Raw genomic sequence first — 18,979 nt, 5'->3', positions numbered from 1 at the left:
AGTTATACCAAACAAGGTATGCAATTCACAGGACATGTGATATAATTTGCTGATCATCATGGCCTCTGACATACCCCATTTAAAATACAGCAACTGCCGAACATGTGCGAAACCCCTCCATTTATTGTTTATGGGACTGCAGAGCTTAGCTGAGCACTGCACTCCTCTATCTCCATTGCTGTCATAGACAATGAATGAAGGGGTAAAGTGCATGATGCATGGCCATAATTCCTTATAGCTAGACCATTAAGCCCCCCCCCCCATTATCAGGATTGTTAGGGTCTCTGAAGTGAGAACCCCCCCCCCCGAACGATCAACTCGTGATAACTTGCCAAGTTGGGGATAACCCTTTAATTAACTCTTACACAATGTCACAAGCATTGTCATGATTGCATTATACTGCATATTGCAGCTTTTTCCAATGTGTTTTTTTGCCTTTTATAGGTGAAAAGCGCGCTTACATTTGTACAAGCCGTACTGTCAAATCGCACATTTTAAAACTACAGCAATACACACAATAAAATGTGCACAGTTTGCTGCACTGAACAGTAACGTTGCTATTCAGAAATGTAATGTATTTACCCAGTGACTGATGCATTGTATGAGCTAATTACTGGATGAGCTTCTACATCTTCCCATCTGTGTGATATCTAAATCTTTCTGACTTGTCTACCATGATTACTACATTAATTACATTTCCGTGTCTCGCAGGAAGATCCACGTTTGAAATTCCCTGTTCATATGAGAACTAAAGCCTCATTAAATCCAAACGACCTGGGACCTCTACCAGTGAGTACCTGACCACACTAACTACATCACCTCTACCAGAGAGTACCTGACCACACTAACTACATCACCTCTACCAGAGAGTACCTGACCACACTAACTACATCACCTCTACCAGAGAGTACCTGACCACACTAACTACATCACCTCTACCAGAGAGTACCTGACCGCACTAACTACATCACCTCTACCAGAGAGTACCTGACCGCACTAACTACATCACCTCTACCAGAGAGTACCTGACCGCACTAACTACATCACCTCTACCAGAGAGTACCTGACCACACTAACTACATCACCTCTACCAGAGAGTACCTGACCGCACTAACTACATCACCTCTACCAGAGAGTACCTGACCGCACTAACTACATCACCTCTACCAGAGAGTACCTGACCGCACTAACTACATCACCTCTACCAGAGAGTACCTGACCACACTAACTACATCACCTCTACCAGAGAGTACCTGACCACACTAACTACATCACCTCTACCAGAGAGTACCTGACCACACTAACTACATCACCTCTACCAGAGAGTACCTGACCACACTAACTACATCACCTCTACCAGAGAGTACCTGACCACACTAACTACATCACCTCTACCAGAGAGTACCTGACCACACTAACTACATCACCTCTACCAGAGAGTACCTGACCACACTAACTACATCACCTCTACCAGAGAGTACCTGACCACACTAACTACATCACCTCTACCAGAGAGTACCTGACCACACTAACTACATCACCTCTACCAGAGAGTACCTGACCACACTAACTACATCACCTCTACCAGAGAGTACCTGACCACACTAACTACATCACCTCTACCAGAGAGTACCTGACCACACTAACTACATCACCTCTACCAGAGAGTACCTGACCACACTAACTACATCACCTCTACCAGAGAGTACCTGACCACACTAACTACATCACCTCTACCAGAGAGTACCTGACCACACTAACTACATCACCTCTACCAGAGAGTACCTGACCACACTAACTACATCACCTCTACCAGAGAGTACCTGACCACACTAACTACATCACCTCTACCAGAGAGTACCTGACCGCACTAACTACATCACCTCTACCAGAGAGTACCTGACCGCACTAACTACATCACCTCTACCAGAGAGTACCTGACCGCACTAACTACATCACCTCTACCAGAGAGTACCTGACCGCACTAACTACATCACCTCTACCAGAGAGTACCTGACCGCACTAACTACATCGCCTCTACCAGAGAGTACCTGACCGCACTAACTACATCACCTCTACCAGAGAGTACCTGACCGCACTAACTACATCACCTCTACCAGAGAGTACCTGACCACACTAACTACATCACCTCTACCAGAGAGTACCTGACCACACTAACTACATCACCTCTACCAGAGAGTACCTGACCACACTAACTACATCACCTCTACCAGAGAGTACCTGACCACACTAACTACATCACCTCTACCAGAGAGTACCTGACCGCACTAACTACATCACCTCTACCAGAGAGTACCTGACCGCACTAACTACATCACCTCTACCAGAGAGTACCTGACCACACTAACTACATCACCTCTACCAGAGAGTACCTGACCATTTAAAACAAATCAGCAGCAGCTGCTCAGATCTGTCTGCTGGTTTGTTATAATGTATGCCCTTAGAGTCCAGATTTAGCTCACAGAGCATTTTCTAGACTGGATACAATTGTATCCACTAATCCATTGAGAGCAGAACCGCTGTGTACAGATTTGCTGCCTCTGAATAGAAACGAATGTTGGCATTCACTGACAGCAAACGCATATCATGAAAATGGTGAAGGATTGAAGCAGAAAAGTACATTAGAAAGTTGTAAAACTTTTTATGGGATTATTCAAGTTTTTTTGTGACTTTAATATTGATAATTCATACCTATGATAGGTCATCAATGCAAGATTGTTGGGGACCCTTACAGATTAGCTGACTGAAGCGCCGTATAATGGTCGTGACTGGTATTGCATGCTCTCTTCCAAAAGCTTGCAGTACCGTTCACAACCACTAGATAATCTGCTGTCCATCTTCTGTGTCTCTTACCTCTTATTGTAATGGATCTTTGTCGTTTTTCTTTTGCAGCCTGGCTGGGAGGAGAGGATACACTTAGACGGCAGAACGTTCTACATAGATCACAGTAAGTAATGTTCTAGCCCTGATAATAAGAATATTAAATATATATTAATATTAAAAATGTAGAAAAATTGAATTACCCTACACTTTCCTTTGTTGGTCACGTGTGGCCTACTTAATGTTGATTTATAGATGTAGCAGAGCTGACAATCAAAGTAGTAGTACTATAAAAAAAAAAAAAGCGATAAATAATAATAATTTCTTTAGCACCAGCATATTCCGAAGCACTGTAGGATACATCTACAAGTAGCAATCATTACCAATTCATATAAGAGGAGTGAGGGCACTGCTCACAAGAGCTTACAATCTCTAGTGGGCGTTCTGTATGGAGGGGCCCGTCTCTGTTACTTTTGTAACAGCGTATTATATAAAAGGACTTTCCAGGCAATAATACAAATTACAATACCGATTTATTTGGATCTAAGGGGTAAGGTTTCTCTTTGTGTAGAGTGACAAGCCAGGCCTGGCATGTCAGAGTGAAGAGACTTGTACGCCATGCATGCTCCTCTGGGAAATTTAGATATGCAAATTACCTCTTCAGAAAGGAAGAGGACTAGAACCCTAGTGTCAATAGGTGGCACTAGAGTTCTAGTCCTCTAACTCTCCGTAGAATTATGTGGAGAAATGGCCTTTACATTGCCACCTAGTGGCAGCAAGCAGTACTACAATTTTCTATGTTTCTGGCTTGCTCCCAGCCACCAGGAATCTTTCTCCCTCTACAAGTGTCGGGATATGAAAGCAATGTGATCTTACTCTTTACTCAGGAAGTCAAGTGTTGATGTGTGGAGACAATGATAACGGACATGTAGTGCCCTCTTACGGTACCGTATTTGCATTTGACCTTCCCTGAAACGTTTCAGTTTGAGTTTGCGGAAGATTAACAACGTTTTGTGTTTTTTTTTTTTTTTATTGATTTATTTTATAAATTACAGTGTATATTGACTTATTCTGTACGCTTGCTTTGCCCCCACACCAGAGATATGGGAAAATAAGTCACACGATGAGATGTTACCACAATGGCCAATGCATAAAACTGGAAGTCCATGATCTCCGGCGCCCAGAACCAAAGGGTGCAATACAAATTTTTCCCAAAATTGGACTAGGAAAGCTGTAGAATCTTAATAAAAGCAATCAGCTGTTAGCCGGATGTCATTAATGCTCCCCAGTGGGATTCATTGTTATGTACCTCTCAACCGATCGGAATACTGCTTTGGTAAATTTAGTGTAATCACAAAGTCTTCCGAGAGCTGGTGTATTGCCATCCAAAAAAATATTTACCTAATATTTGGTAAATGCTGTGTACGCAGCTTCTTTAAAATGTAGTGTAACTTAGCAATTATTGGAACTGTTTTTAAAGGGTGTTAATGCAAATAAAACTTAAAGGGGATGTTTAGAAAAATCCAGTAGCTGGAGTCAATTGTTGGGAAACCGTATTGATTAGACATCAGATAGGAGAATAGACCCTTCTCCTGGAGGACCCTACATGTTGTGCAGTACAACCATAGCTATTCATTGTGTAATGCCTCAATTACACGTTGGTGGTGCTGTGGTGGCGCTGCAGGAAAATTGGACACTGTAGTGGCGCTGTAGGAAAATTAGACACTTTCTAATAGGTTTTCCCACAGATAACAGGCGATCGCTGGGATTTACAGCAGCAGGATATGCTGTGATGAACTTATTACCAAAAAAGTGGACAAATCATTAAACAACTACTTAGTGAAAAGTTCAGCAACTTTAATAATATACTTTGCGGTTCAAATCTCTGCTTGGTGTTGGTGAATAAAACCAATCTTCTTTACATCCAGAGGCTGAGACTGCAGTTTTTAGATCACTGTTTTCTAAAGTGCCACATCCAAGTGATATTTGGACACCTGAACGGTACTGATTTGTGGTCTATAAATAAAAACTAGAATTATCCCTTTCATACACAGCAAGCAGAAATCTTAAAAATGGTAATAAATTAAAGCATAAACGATATAAAGAAAGTTGTAGGATTCATTAAATGGGGTTGTCCGACACCTATAATGCCCTTTTAATAATATCTATCTTTAATCCTTAACCACTTTTGTCATTTGCTTTATTATAAAATTCCCTAATATTCTCCCCATACACTGTGTGCAGAATTATTAGGCAAGTTGTATTTTAGAGGATTATTTTTATTATTGATGAACAACTATGTTCTCAATCAACCCAAAAGATTCATAAATATCCAAGCTTAATATTTTTGGAAGTTGGAGTGGGTTTTTTTTAGATTTGGCTATCTTAGGAGGATATCTGTTTGTGCAGGTAACTTTTAATGTGCAGAATTATTAGGCAACTTAATAAAAACCAAATATAATCCCATCTCACTTGTTTATTTTCACCAGGTAAACCAATATCAGTGCACAAAATTTAGAAATAAACATTTCTGACATGTAAAACCAAAAAAATTAGTGATGAATATAGCCACCTTTCTTTATGATGACACTCAACAGCCTTCCATCCATAGATTCTGTCAGTTGCTTGATCTGTTTTCGATCAACATTGCGTGCAGCAGCCACCACAGCCTCCCAGACACTGTTCCGAGAGGTGTACTGTTTTCCCTCCCTGTAGATCTCACATTTTATGATGGCCCACAGGTTCTCTATGGGGTTCAGATCAGGTGAACAAGGGGGCCATGCCATTATTTTTTCTTCTTTTAGACCTTTACTGGCCAGCCACGCAGTGGAGTAGTTGGATGCATGTGATGGAGCATTGTCCTGCATGAAAATCATGTTTTTCTTGAACGATACCGACTTCTTCCTGTACCACTGCTTGAAGAAGTTGTCTTCCAGAAACTGGCAGTAGGTCTGGGAGTTGAGCTTCACTCCATCCTCAACCCGAAAAGGTCCCACAAGTTCATCTTTGATGATACCAGCCCATACCAGTACCCCACCTCCACCTTGCTGGCGTCTGAGTTGGAGTGGAGCTTTCTGCCCTTTACTGATCCAGCCTCTGGCCCATCCATCTGGACCATCAAGAGTCACTCTCATTTCATCAGTCCATAAAACCTTTGAAAAATCAGTCTTAAGATATTTCTTGGCCCATTCTTGACATTTTATCTTATGTTTCTTGTTCAAAGGTGGTGGTTTTTCAGCCTTCCTTACCGTGGCCATGTCCCTGAGTATCGCACACCTTGTGCTTTTTGATACTTCAGTAACGTTGCAGCTCTGAAATATGGTAAAACTGGTGGTGAATGTCATCTTGGCAGCTTCACGCTTGATTTTCCTCAATTCATGGGCAGCTATTTTGCGCCTTTTTTGGCCAACACGCTTCTTGCGACCCTGTTGGCTAGTTGCCATGAAACGCTTGATTGTTCGGTGAGCACGCTTCAAAAGTTTGGCAATTTCAAGACTGCTGCATCCCTCTGCAAGACATCTCACAATTTTGGACTTTTCAGTGCCCGTCAAATCTCTCTTCTGGCCCATTTTGCCAAAGGAAAGAAAGTTGCCTAATAATTAAGCACACCTTATATAGGGTGTTGATGTCAGTAGTCAACACCCCTCCTCATTACAGAGATGCACATCACCAGATTTACTTAATTGGTAGTTGGCTCTCAAGCCTATGCAGCTTGGAGTAGGACACCGTGTATAAAAAGTATCATGTGATCAAAATACTAATTTGCCTAATAATTCTGCACACTGTGTATAGCTAATCCTTATAGCTGTTGTTTTGTTTTTTTTCCTGTGGTGTGTAGTTTGTGGGGAGTCTCAAACGGGACGTCACAGGAGGATGGTCCTGCAGTCACTTCCCCACATCTTCTATCATCCCCCGAAAGAGGACGTAATCAGGGAGTGGAGCTGCAGTCACTTACCACAGCTACTGTCACTGGCGTCCCCTGATGACTTCCTGTTTCAAGGGGATGAATAGAGAATTGACTGTAACCGCCCTGAAACAGAAGTCTAGTGGTGTCCACTGAAGATGCCACGTGAAACAGAAGTGTAGTGGTGTCCACTGAAACAGAAGTGTAGTGGTGTCCACTGAAACAGAAGTGTAGTGGTGTCCACTGAAACAGAAGTGTAGTGGTGTCCACTGAAACAGAAGTGTAGTGGTGTCCACTGAATCAGAAGTGTAGTGGTGTCCACTGAATCAGAAGTGTAGTGGTGTCCACTGAATCAGAAGTGTAGTGGTGTCCACTGAAACAGAAGTGTAGTGGTGTCCACTGAAACAGAAGTGTAGTGGTGTCCACTGAAACAGAAGTGTAGTGGTGTCCACTGAAACAGAAGTGTAGTGGTGTCCACTGAAACAGAAGTGTAGTGGTGTCCACTGAAACAGAAGTGTAGTGGTGTCCACTGAAACAGAAGTGTAGTGGTGTCCACTGAAAAAGAAGTGTAGTGGTGTCCCCTGAAACAGAAGTGGAGTGGTGTCCCCTGAAACAGAAGTGGAGTGGTGTTCCCCTGAAACAGAAGTGGAGTGTGGTGGTGGCTCCTGAAGCTGCAGTCACTTCTCCCTCACCACCCCGAAACAGGACATCAGGGGATGGTGGTGACAGTAGCTGTGGTAAGTGAAAGCAGCGCTGCCGCTCCTGTTTAAGGGGGAGAGGTTGATAGAAGCTGCTCAGAAGTGACAGGGCGGCCATCCTCCTGAGATGTCCCGTTTTAGTCTCCCCTCAAAAGTAGTCACGGGAGTTTTAAAAAAGAAAAAAAAAAAAAAAAGTCGGGAATTTTATGATGACGCAAATTACTAAAGTGGTTAGGGGTTAAAGATAAATATTTATAAATGGTTTTATAGGTATTGGACAACCCCTTTTAAGCATTCATTCATATAAAGCTTTTAACCTCTTTAATTTACAAAGTTTGCTTTATTAAAAAAAAATCTCAATGTAAAAGACCCATTGACAGCCCATTACTTTCAATTTGAATGTAATGTTTCGTTCTTCCAGTGGGGGCACTGCAGGGAAATTAAACACTAGATGAAGAGAGGAGCATAACTGGTGGCCGCCTTTACGGCAGTAACATTACATGTAGGCAAAATAAATCCTTAGTGGTGAAGCATTTAGCATCAGAAATCCCTTTAATCCTAGTCTGAATTAGGCTCTACCTCCCGGAGTCTGAGCTGTTGGCAGTAGGACTTTGCCGCGTGGCCAATGTGATAATACCAGTGTCCTGACTTTATTTTCGGATTGTGGCATGATTGATCTCTACACGTTAATACACCCCCCGGTGGTTTTCCTTATCCACTACAGTTTCAGTGCTTGCACCATTGTTTTAACAAATGTAACTGTCTTTTCATGTTGCAAATGTATTTAAAGCTACAGTACACCCTTGAACTGTACATAAAGGGCACTACTGATGGAGAAGACCAAAAGTACCAGGGTATGGCAGAGTTGCCCAATCCTACAATGCCATGTGGCCATGTCTGGTACCACAAACATAGTTAATGTTCCTTCTCAGCCTTTATAGTTTATCAGCCCATGTCCTTTACTGCCCTGCTGACAAAGTGTTAATGACAGCATCCCTGGTGGCCTGGGGTAATGCTTGGGTTAGTGACAGTATTCCTGTTGGTCTACAACAGAGTAGTTAAAATCAAACTCCTTACATGCTGTCTAGAGCAGAGAGGTTTAGCATGTCCGTATCTTTGGTTTTTGTCAGGTTCTCTGGTGGTCTAGGGCAGAAAAGGATTTAGTCAATGTCCCTGGTGCTCTAGGGTATTTTATAGGTATATTATAACTTACCTGGAGTCTAGAACTGAGCATCCCTGCTGGTCTAGGGAAGTTACTGCCAAATTTATTTTGTGGTCAAGAAGAACAGGATGGTGAAGGCAATGAATGGGGCTCCTGTCAGCATTGCTGTCAGTCTGTGACAGTGAAGAGTTACTGCCTACATCTATGGTGGTAGGAGGTGCTCGTGCTTTTAGTTCATTAATGTGATTTATAGTAGCATTACTGGAGTCTAGAACAGAGAGGGGTTTAATATCTGCTTCCTTAGTGGGCTTGGGCAATAATGATATTATTGCTATGATCCCTGGTGGTCTAGGGCAGAGAAGAGGGTAATGAAGTGGTGTCCGCATTCCTGTTGGTGTAGGGCAATGAAGAAGTTACTACTAGCACCCACTGAGATGTATAGTACCAGTCCTAAAGTCTGTAACCAGTAAAGGGTTGATGTAAGTTACTTCCATGATACCTGGTGGTCTAGGGCAGAGAAGAGGGTAATGAAGTGGTGTCCGCATTCCTGTTGGTGTAGGGCAATGAAGAAGTTACTACTAGCACCCACTGAGATGTATAGTACCAGTCCTAAAGTCTGTAACCAGTAAAGGGTTGATGTAAGTTACTTCCATGATACCTGGTGGTCTAGGGCAGAGAAGAGGGTAATGAAGTGGTGTCCACGTTCCTGTTGGCTTAGGGCAATGAAGAAGTTACTACTAGCACCCACTGAGATGTATAGTACCAGTCCTAAAGTCTATAACCAGTTGGGTTGATGTAAGTTACTTCCATGATACCTGGTGGTCTAGGGTTGTCTGGGAAAGCTGATTATTTCGCCACCTTTTTCCTACTTGTACTGATCAGAGATTAGTGTTGGTCAGGAATAGGACTGTGAACATCCGCCAAGTTCTATGATTGGACGCAACACTTTAAAGGGATTGTCCACCTTTAGGGACTTTTTTTTTCTTCTTAAATGCATGTATTTCTGGCTGAAAATATTTTTTTGTATTTTTAGGTTGCATAAAAAATGTTGCACCGTTTTACAGACTGTGTCTCTGCACATTCAAGACATGTGGTCTTTGGTTCGAAGTCAGCTGACTCCTGGACTAAATGACTGTTCAAACCAAGCACAATCGCTCGCTTCACCATTTCATTAATTGTTTTCCTTGTTTCTCCACCCTTCTCTATAAAAGCAGAGCTGTCAATCAATATAAAGGATGGAGGGGGCGAAAACAAGTAGATGGGAAGGTGCGCTGAACTATTTGGCCACACTATGGTGCACCGAGCTTGTTTTGAACAGTCATCCTTTGTTGACACATTCTCAGTTAACTCCTTCTACAGTCAGCTTGTAGTTTGCTACAATGTATCAGCTGACGTTAGCACTGTATAACTTGACACTCATGACTCAACGGAGCTGAGTGGGGGCAGTAGAGAGGCCATTAATGTAGATGTGTTGTGTGACATTATTGACTTAAACTGATTTTATTTTATTTTTTTTTCATGCTTTTGAGCAGATTTGTACTTTAAAAAAAAAAACAAACAAAAAAACATGTGAACCGGTCAGATGGAAGTTGCTCCTCCAGAGAGCATATATAACGTCGGTAGATTTATAATGGAAACTTTCTGTGCACTTTATTCGCAGATAACAAAATAACACAGTGGGAAGACCCGCGACTACAGAATCCGGCAATCACTGGGCCGGTAAGTGAAGTGAAGGAAGACAAGTTTGGAATTAAAAAAACTTTATTTTAGAAATGGCACCATTCTTATGAAAAGAATATGTCTGGTATTGCAGCTCAAGTGTATCCATTCATTAAGTCTGAGGTGCAGTACCAGACATAGCCTATCGACAAGAGTGTCGCTGTTTCTGGAAGAGTGTCATGATTCTTTAATGTCAAGCAAGCCAGTACTGAAGATACTTATGATTTCATGGTCATTGTGATCTTTGTCACGTATCTTCCTTCCTATTTTTACCTGTTCAGGGCAGGCTCATTTCTTTCAGGGCAGGCTCATTTCTTTCAGGGCAGGCTCATTTCTTTCAGGGCAGGCTCATTTCTTTCAGGGCAGGCTCATTTCTTTCAGGGCAGGCTCATTTCGTTCAGGGCAGGCTCATTTCGTTCAGGGCAGGCTCATTTCGTTCAGGGCAGGCTCATTTCGTTCAGGGCAGGCTCATTTCGTTCAGGGCAGGCTCATTTCGTTCAGGGCAGGCTCATTTCGTTCAGGGCAGGCTCATTTCTTCTTTCTCCTCCTGAACTGATCTTTCATTCTCAATTCACAAGTAAAATGTATCTTCAGTGAATGCAGATTTTCCTATTATTAAGTTCTATGGAGAACTGTAATTATAGTTTCAATAGAACTAGTAGCAGAATGTCTGTCTGCCTGTAGCTCCTCCCCCTCCATAGAATTTTATAAGCACCAACTGTCATCTTTTATCTCAGTAATGTGAAAATCTGTGGTCACTGAATACAGATTTTACAGATTTATATATTTATATATATAAATTTAGGGTTGGCTGTAGTGGAAGAGGTGTCAGTCCTAATTATACTATTTCTAATCTACTGAAATAGATTTTTACTTTTTTTTATTGTTCAAGGTGACCTCTGTTTCGCCTCAAATCTATTTTATTCTTTATTTTTTAATCTTTTTTTTTTCCAGCCCATTTAATTCATAAAAAAATTTCCCCCTTGAATCTGCCGACACTAATTTCGGGAGGTCGGGAGGTTCGCTCCTCTGCCCGGTGTGCAAGAGTTAGTATCTATCAGAAGTGTCTAATCTGGTTCAGTTTTGCATTGATACTAATTTATTAGGTGCCACAAATATCCTATGATGATGATGATAATTCTTCTTGCTGGATTAATACCTGTTAATGTGATTCTCCAGCCTGCGGCACTAATCTAGTCCGAGTAATGGGAAATGCGGAGATCCGGCCGGTCAGTCCGGTGTTACCTGGGAAACTGAGGAGCCGTCACGATGTCTCGGGGCTTGTAGATGCTACATATAATATAATATATACGCATTATGGCTGCAGCTGTGAGCGCTCACATATACTCATTTATGCTCCACAGGCTTTACAATCTTTTATTTTTTTTAATTCATCTTCCTTATGAATTTCTTTGAACTAAACCTGAAAAATAATTTTCTGCAATGCATAATTTGTGTAACGCTATCTTTGGGCATTCTTAAATTTGATCACATTTCCATATAGAATTAATGTACATGAAAAGTGTAATCACTTTGCAAATATATTCCATTACTCATCTTGTACTGATGCTAACGTACATCCAGTATTCACCAGCAGAATAGTGAGTGCAGCTCTGGAGTAGCAATCATTGTGTGCCTAGGATAAGTAAAGTAATATATGCACACTGTAACTCCTGCTCTAGAGCTGCACTCACTATTCTGCTGGTGCAGTCACTGTGCATATACATTACATAACTAATCCTGTACTGATCCTGAGTTATCTCCTGTATTATACTCCAGAACTGTACTCACTATTCTGCTGGTGCAGTCGCTGTGCACATACATTACATTACTGATCCTGTACTGATCCTGAGTTACATCCTGTATTATACTGTAGAGCTGCACTCACTATTCTGCTGGTGCAGTCACTGTGTATATACATTACATTACTGATCCTGTTCTGATCCTGAGTTACATCCTGTATTATACTCCAGAGCTGTACTCACTATTCTGCTGGTGCAGTTGCTGTGTACATACATTACATTACTGATCCTGTACTGATCCTGAGTTACATCCTGTATTATACCCCAGAGCTGCACTCACTATTCTGCTGGTGCAGTCACTGTGTACATACATTACATTACTTATCCTGTACTGATCCTGAGTTACATCCTGTATTATACCCCAGAGCTGCGCTCACTATTCTGCTGGTGCAGTCACTGTGTACATACATTACATTACTTATCCTGTACTGATCCTGAGTTACATCCTGTATTATACTCCAGAGCTGCACTCACTATTCTGCTGGTGCAGTCACTGTGTACATACATTACATTACAGATCCTGTACTGATCCTGAGTTACATCCTGTATTATACTCCAGAGCTGCACTCACTATTCTGCTGGTGCAGTCACTGTGTACATACATTACATTACTGATCCTGTACTGATCCTGAGTTACATCCTGTATTATACTCCAGAGCTGCACTCACTATTCTGCTGGCGCACTCACTGTGTACATACATTACATTACTTATCCTGTACTGATCCTGAGTTACATCCAGTATTATACTCCAGAGCAGCACTCACTATTCTGCTGGTGCAGTCACTGTGTACATACATTACATTACTTATCCTGTACTGATCCTGAGTTACATCCAGTATTATACTCCAGAGCTGCGCTCAATATTCTGCTGGTGCAGTCACTGTGTACATACATTACATTACTGATCCTGTACTGATCCTGAGTTACATCCTGTATTATACTCCAGAGCTGCACTCACTATTCTGCTGGCGCACTCACTGTGTACATACATTACATTACTTATCCTGTACTGATCCTGAGTTACATTCAGTATTATACTCCAGAGCAGCACTCACTATTCTGCTGGTGGAGTCACTGTGTACATACATTACATTACTGATCCTGAGTTACATCCTGTATTATACTCCAGAGCTGCACTCACTATTCTGCTGGTGCAGTCACTGTGTACATACATTACATTACTGATGCTGTACAGATCCTGAGTTACATCCTGTATTATACTCCAGAGCTGCACTCACTATTCTGCTGGTGCAGTCACTGTGTACATACATTACATTACAGATCCTGTACAGATCCTGAGTTACATCCTGTATTATACCCCAGAGCTGCACTCACTATTCTGCTGGTGCAGTCACTGTGTACTCCAGAGCTGCACTCATGATTGATTGGGCATATTGGCATTTTCATTTATTTTATTATATGTTACTTTATTTTACTTCAGTTTCTTTTTTAAAAGATTATAAAGAAAATTCCCTGCCTGATTCTTGACCTTTCCTTGTCTTACAGGCCGTCCCGTACTCCAGAGAGTTCAAACAAAAATACGACTACTTCAGGAAGAAATTGAAAAAACCTGTAAGTGTCACATCGGCTTTCTGCTTTCATTTTGATAGATAAAACCTGCTGCAGATCGCCGCCGAGCTGGTTTTGGAAGGTCAAAATTGATAGACTCCATAGGACAATAAATTGGGTACAGTAGTACAATGCAGTTTGTGGGGAATATTTTTTCATAAGAATTTAGGAAAGTTCTGAAATGTCCTATAAATGTCTGTGCTATTCCTGATCTGAGGGTCTGGACTTGTATCTGAGATGAATCTGTGCTACAGTAAATGTATCACTTAAACATGAGCCGTGTATGAGGGAGTCGGTGAGATGGAAATTGAGGAGTCAGAGTTAGAGTCGAAGTCGGAGGTTTGGCTTACTGACAACTCCACAGCCCTGACTATGACTAGCATAATGAGCCATCCTGGCTAATGTGATGGGTCACTATGACTAGCATAATGGGCCCCCCTGGCTAATATGATGGGGGCCACCCTGGCTAGCGTGATGGGCCACCCTGGCTAGCGTGATGGGCCACCCTGGCTAGCGTGATGGGCCACCCTGGCTAGCGTGATGGGCCACCCTGGCTAGCGTGATGGGCCACCCTGGCTAGCGTGATGGGCCACCCTGGCTAGCGTGATGGGCCACCCTGGCTAGCGTGATGGGCCACCCTGGCTAGCGTGATGGGCCACCCTGGCTAGCGTGATGGGCCTCCCTGGCTAGCGTGATGGGCCACCCTGGCTAGCGTGATGGGCCACCCTGGCTAGCGTGATGGGCCACCCTGGCTAGCGTGATGGGCCTCCCTGGCTAGCGTGATGGGCCTCCCTGGCTAGCGTGATGGGCCTCCCTGGCTAGCGTGATGGGCCTCCCTGGCTAGCGTGATGGGCCTCCCTGGCTAGCGTGATGGGCCACCCTGGCTAATTTGATCTGTGTCTATGGCAAGTATTAAAGGGCACTGTAGCTAGTATATTGGGGGCACCTTGACTTATATAATGGGGCACTCTTGGTAGTGTAATGTGGCAACGTGGTCATATATCCATGAGTCACTTTGGCTAGTATAAGCAAGCTTTTTGAGGGACTGAATCTAGTGCAATAGGGTATCATGGCTAGTATAATGGGGCACTTTGAATACTAAAATGGGGCACTAAGGATGATATAATGTGGCATTGTGGAATATATAATGAGTCACTTTGACTAGTAAAATCAAGCATGATGGAGCACGCCATTATGGCTAGTATAATGGGACTTTTTAGCGACTAAAATGGGTCGCTTTAGATAGTGTAATGGGGCATCCTTGCTGTCTTTATAGAGCAGAAATGCTGTATACACTATAATGATGAAAGGTACGGCTGTGTCACGATCTGTCTACCTTTATTTTGTAGAACGCCCCCTATAGGTAAGACAAATAGCGGCCATACAAGCTTAATCATAAGACTACTTAGACCCCCAAAGGGGCTGCTCACTTTGGTCAATCCTATTTTGATTGAAGGTCCTCCAGCGATCAGCTGATGAGCTGTTGAAATCGCCGGCGCTCAGCTGTAATCTATGGAGAACCCAACTTTCCCTACAGCGCCACCACAGGGAAAATGAAGCATTGCACGTGGGCTTTTTCTTTGATGTGCTGCAGATGCTCTTTATAACTTTACAGTCAATAGATCCCAAATTATAAGAGCGTACCCCGCCCCATCTTCTGATGTCTCAATGAAGGGGTAGCATTCATTTGGTTCTGACTTGGCAGTCCTATGTAAAATGTGGATATGTTCAGTGTAGCTGCCCATTAGTCGTAATGACCTAGAGCAGTGGTTTCTAGTCCATTGTTGTTAGTCTATGCTGGGAGTTGTAGTCTTTACTCCTCCGGGGAGCCACAGCTATATATCCACCCCTCACTCCCGTATCTTCTCGCATTCCCGCTCTCCTAGGAAACCTTCACCATACAGATGAATTGTTCATCGTCCTCAGACTCGTTATTTCCCTTCATCTAACGAGCCATCATGTATTTTTTTCTCTGATAAACGATGGCGCTTGTTGTCTCCACAAACAATTAGTGTAATTGTTCCAACAATTATGATGAAAGTTACTAATTACTATAAAAATGATTCTCTTCACTATTCCGGGATATTGTGCGCTGAGTGGCGACATTTCATTTCTTGCAGAGTTCACCGGCTTCAATTAGAAATATAGAATTTTTTTTTTTTAGCGTTTTCTTTGTTCTTTTAATGGTTTGATGAAAAGGGAACGATTTGTTTTTTATATTCGAAACTGTCCTTTAAGGGACAATCTGAAAATGTTGTAACCCACTTTATTTTATCAGCAACAATGCCCTGGTCCTATAATATCAGCTAATCAAACTGGGGGAAAAAAGGGGGCTGCTGAGCGTACATTTGTATGTGGGAGAGGGCACTGTGACTAGTGTAACTGGTTGCCCAGACTGGCATTACTGGGGACAAATGCTGTTAACACTATAAATGCTGGGACTACAGCTTGGTCACCATGCTGCACCTACTTTTGTTTTGTATAGGGAGACCTTAAATTCATCCTCCTCTAGGCTGCTGCCTCATGACACCAAATGATCAGGCATATGGAAATTTAGCATGCCCAATATTTATTTCTACCAATATCATCTGTCATAGGGAAAGTCTGGTACTCCCTCGGCTTCCACTGAAACCCACCAGTTTGCTCTTATTTCTATGGCCTCCTTTACAGGCAAATACAGGACGATGATGTGAAGGGGGACCTGTCTGATATCCTGGGAAACATAGATTTGTATTGGGGACAACTTTTGGGGCTAAAAATCTTTTCTTTGCAATTGGGTTTCATTAAAAAAAAGTTGGACATTTTTGGCTCCTGGAACTTTCAACTGCAACTTTAATGTGGTCTTAAATCAGCTGAGAAAAGCTCAGAAAGACAGATGAGTTACAAACTCCCAGTCAAACCATCATGGCGGGCTCACTGATGGATTTTCATTTAACTCATTCTGCAACCAGCTATAAACTGAGCAACACAAAGGCTATAGAAGGCGTAATGTTTAGCATTTTTAATGAAATTCAATTGCAAATATTATGTTTAGTGCCAGCTACATGCATTAAAGTGAAAAAAAAAAAAAAAGTTTGTCAATGAAGTCTGGAGGCCCCTTTTAAAGGAATTATCAGGTTTGTTTGTATTATTTTTTGTCACTTTTTATATATTTAAGGTGTCTAGTGCCCACACTGCACATAACGCCACTTTTGGACTTTACTTGGAATTACGTCTTAGTGAAAAAACTTAATCTGTTAACATCACCCCATCCTATTTCAGGCTGATATACCAAATAGGTTCGAGATGAAACTTCATCGAAACAACATCTTTGAAGAATCTTACAGAAGAATCATGTCGGTAAAGCGGCCTGATGTCCTGAAGGCGCGACTCTGGATAGAGTTTGAATCGGAGAAAGGGCTGGATTACGGCGGAGTGGCCCGAGAGTGGTTCTTCCTATTGTCCAAAGAAATGTTTAACCCATATTATGGACTTTTCGAATATTCTGCTACGTAAGTCACTTAACTTTCCAATTATATAAAGAGGGATAAAAGAGCTAAGAAAATAAGAGGCAAAAAATATATTAATCTTCTCTTAATGTTCATTAATGATGCATGCATTGAATGTGTTGGCTTTTGCAGCAGCTGCCTGACACTGATAGTAGCCGAAGCTCACCCGCAAATATCCTTTTCTCTGTCCGTTTTAGCCTTTGCTTTCCTATTTAGCGTATAATGGTGACATGTATTCTTCTTTCCCAAGTACATCACCTTCATTGGTGTTGAACTTAATTTTTCGGCCCCAACCTTCCAAATGAATACATGTGATATATAGGGTGCGGATACTCAGTTATTGTATCTCTCTCCGCAGGGACAATTACACTCTTCAGATAAACCCCAACTCCGGCCTTTGTAATGAAGACCATCTATCGTATTTCACATTTATCGGGCGGATTGCCGGACTCGCAGTGTTCCATGGAAAACTATTAGACGGTGAGTGAGCGGCAGTCTAATGATGGGAACTGCCGAAATGCTACTGTGCTCACATTTTAATAAGACTATTGGACCCACAATCCACATACTTGTAGCCTCGCACCAAACGCCGATATTTTGTTCCATCGTGAAGCGACTGTTGGTGCAATTATCCCACCATGCTTTATGTAACCACGCTTCATGAGACACGATATATTGTAACGGGTCTATATGGCCGACTACCATCATATCCAGTAGTCAATTACAATGTGCTGCTTGGGAGATAAATGAGAAGCCAGAGGAAAGGACAAAAATGATCCCAGCGAGTGCAAGTCGCCGTGTGTTGAAATCACTTCACTTACGTTGTCTGTCAGTGCAAGAGTTAACTCTCTATATTTTTGCCATCACCCTTGGGGTCCTATGTAAAGTCACTTTCACACCAAACCTTGAATACCACTGATACCCAGCAGGATAGTTTTGCTTTTCTGTGAATGATCCTGTGTACATCAGCCTTCGCTATAACAATACGCCATGTTGGACGAACTTGCACAAAACACCACTGCCCTCTGCAGAGAATCGCCCAGCTGTCAGGAAAGAGACAATGGGCCTAACTAATTTCTTGTATTGGTATAGTAAAATGAGAGTAAAGTTCTGGTTGCTATGGTAAAATGAGAGCGGAGCTCTGGTTGCTATGGTAAAATGAGAGCGGAGCTCTGGTTGCTATGGTAAAATGAGAGCGGAGCTCTGGTTGCTATGGTAAAATGAGAGCGGAGCTCTGGTTGCTATGGTAAAATGAGAGCCGAGCTCTGGTTGCTATAGTAAAATGAAAGCGGAGCTCTGGTTGCTATAGTAAAATGAAAGCGGAGCTCTGGTTGCTATAGTAAAATGAAAGCGGAGCTCTGGTTGCTATAGTAAAATGAAAGCGGAGCTCTGGTTGCTATAGTAAAATGAAAGCGGAGCTCTGGTTGCTGCGGTAAAATGAGAGCCGAACTCTGGTTGCTGCGGTAAAATGAGAGCCGAGCTCTGGTTGCTGCGGTAAAATGAGAGCCGAGCTCTGGATGCTGCGGTAAGATGAAAGCCGAGCTCTGGTTGCTGCGGTAAGATGAGAGCCGAGCTCTGGATGCTGCGGTAAAATGAGAGCCGAGCTCTGGCTGCTGCGGTAAAATGAGAGCCGTGCTCTGGCTGCTGCGGTAAGATGAGAGCCGAGCTCTGGATGCTGCGGTAAGATGAGAGCCGAGCTCTGGATGCTGCGGTAAGATGAGAGCCGAGCTCTGGATGCTGCGGTAAGATGAGAGCCGAGCTCTGGATGCTGCGGTAAGATGAGAGCTGAGCTCTG

At 42.6% G+C, this 18,979-nt stretch overlaps 1 protein-coding gene across 15 annotated transcripts in view; it reads left to right on the top strand.

Moving 5' to 3' along the window:
• NEDD4L (NEDD4 like E3 ubiquitin protein ligase) overlaps positions 1-18,979 on the top strand; it is a 334,412-nt gene that overhangs the window by 293,902 nt on the left and 21,531 nt on the right. For all 15 annotated transcript variants that reach the window (XM_073680895.1, XM_073680881.1, XM_073680907.1 and 12 more), the window contains 6 exons: positions 712-789; positions 2,914-2,968; positions 10,266-10,324; positions 13,634-13,699; positions 16,958-17,187; positions 17,543-17,664. In XM_073680895.1, the coding sequence (XP_073536996.1) occupies positions 712-789; positions 2,914-2,968; positions 10,266-10,324; positions 13,634-13,699; positions 16,958-17,187; positions 17,543-17,664 (610 nt within the window). The remainder of the gene's footprint in view (positions 1-711; positions 790-2,913; positions 2,969-10,265; positions 10,325-13,633; positions 13,700-16,957; positions 17,188-17,542; positions 17,665-18,979) is intronic.

This window comes from Phyllobates terribilis, unplaced genomic scaffold, assembly GCF_046119375.1.
Source record: "Phyllobates terribilis strain yellow unplaced genomic scaffold, ASM4611937v1 Scaffold_1__5_contigs__length_1240528914, whole genome shotgun sequence".
Taxonomy (NCBI): Eukaryota; Metazoa; Chordata; class Amphibia; order Anura; family Dendrobatidae; genus Phyllobates; species Phyllobates terribilis.
The sequence above is the reverse complement of the archived record's forward strand: the minus strand, read 5'-3'. Positions and strand labels throughout refer to the sequence as shown.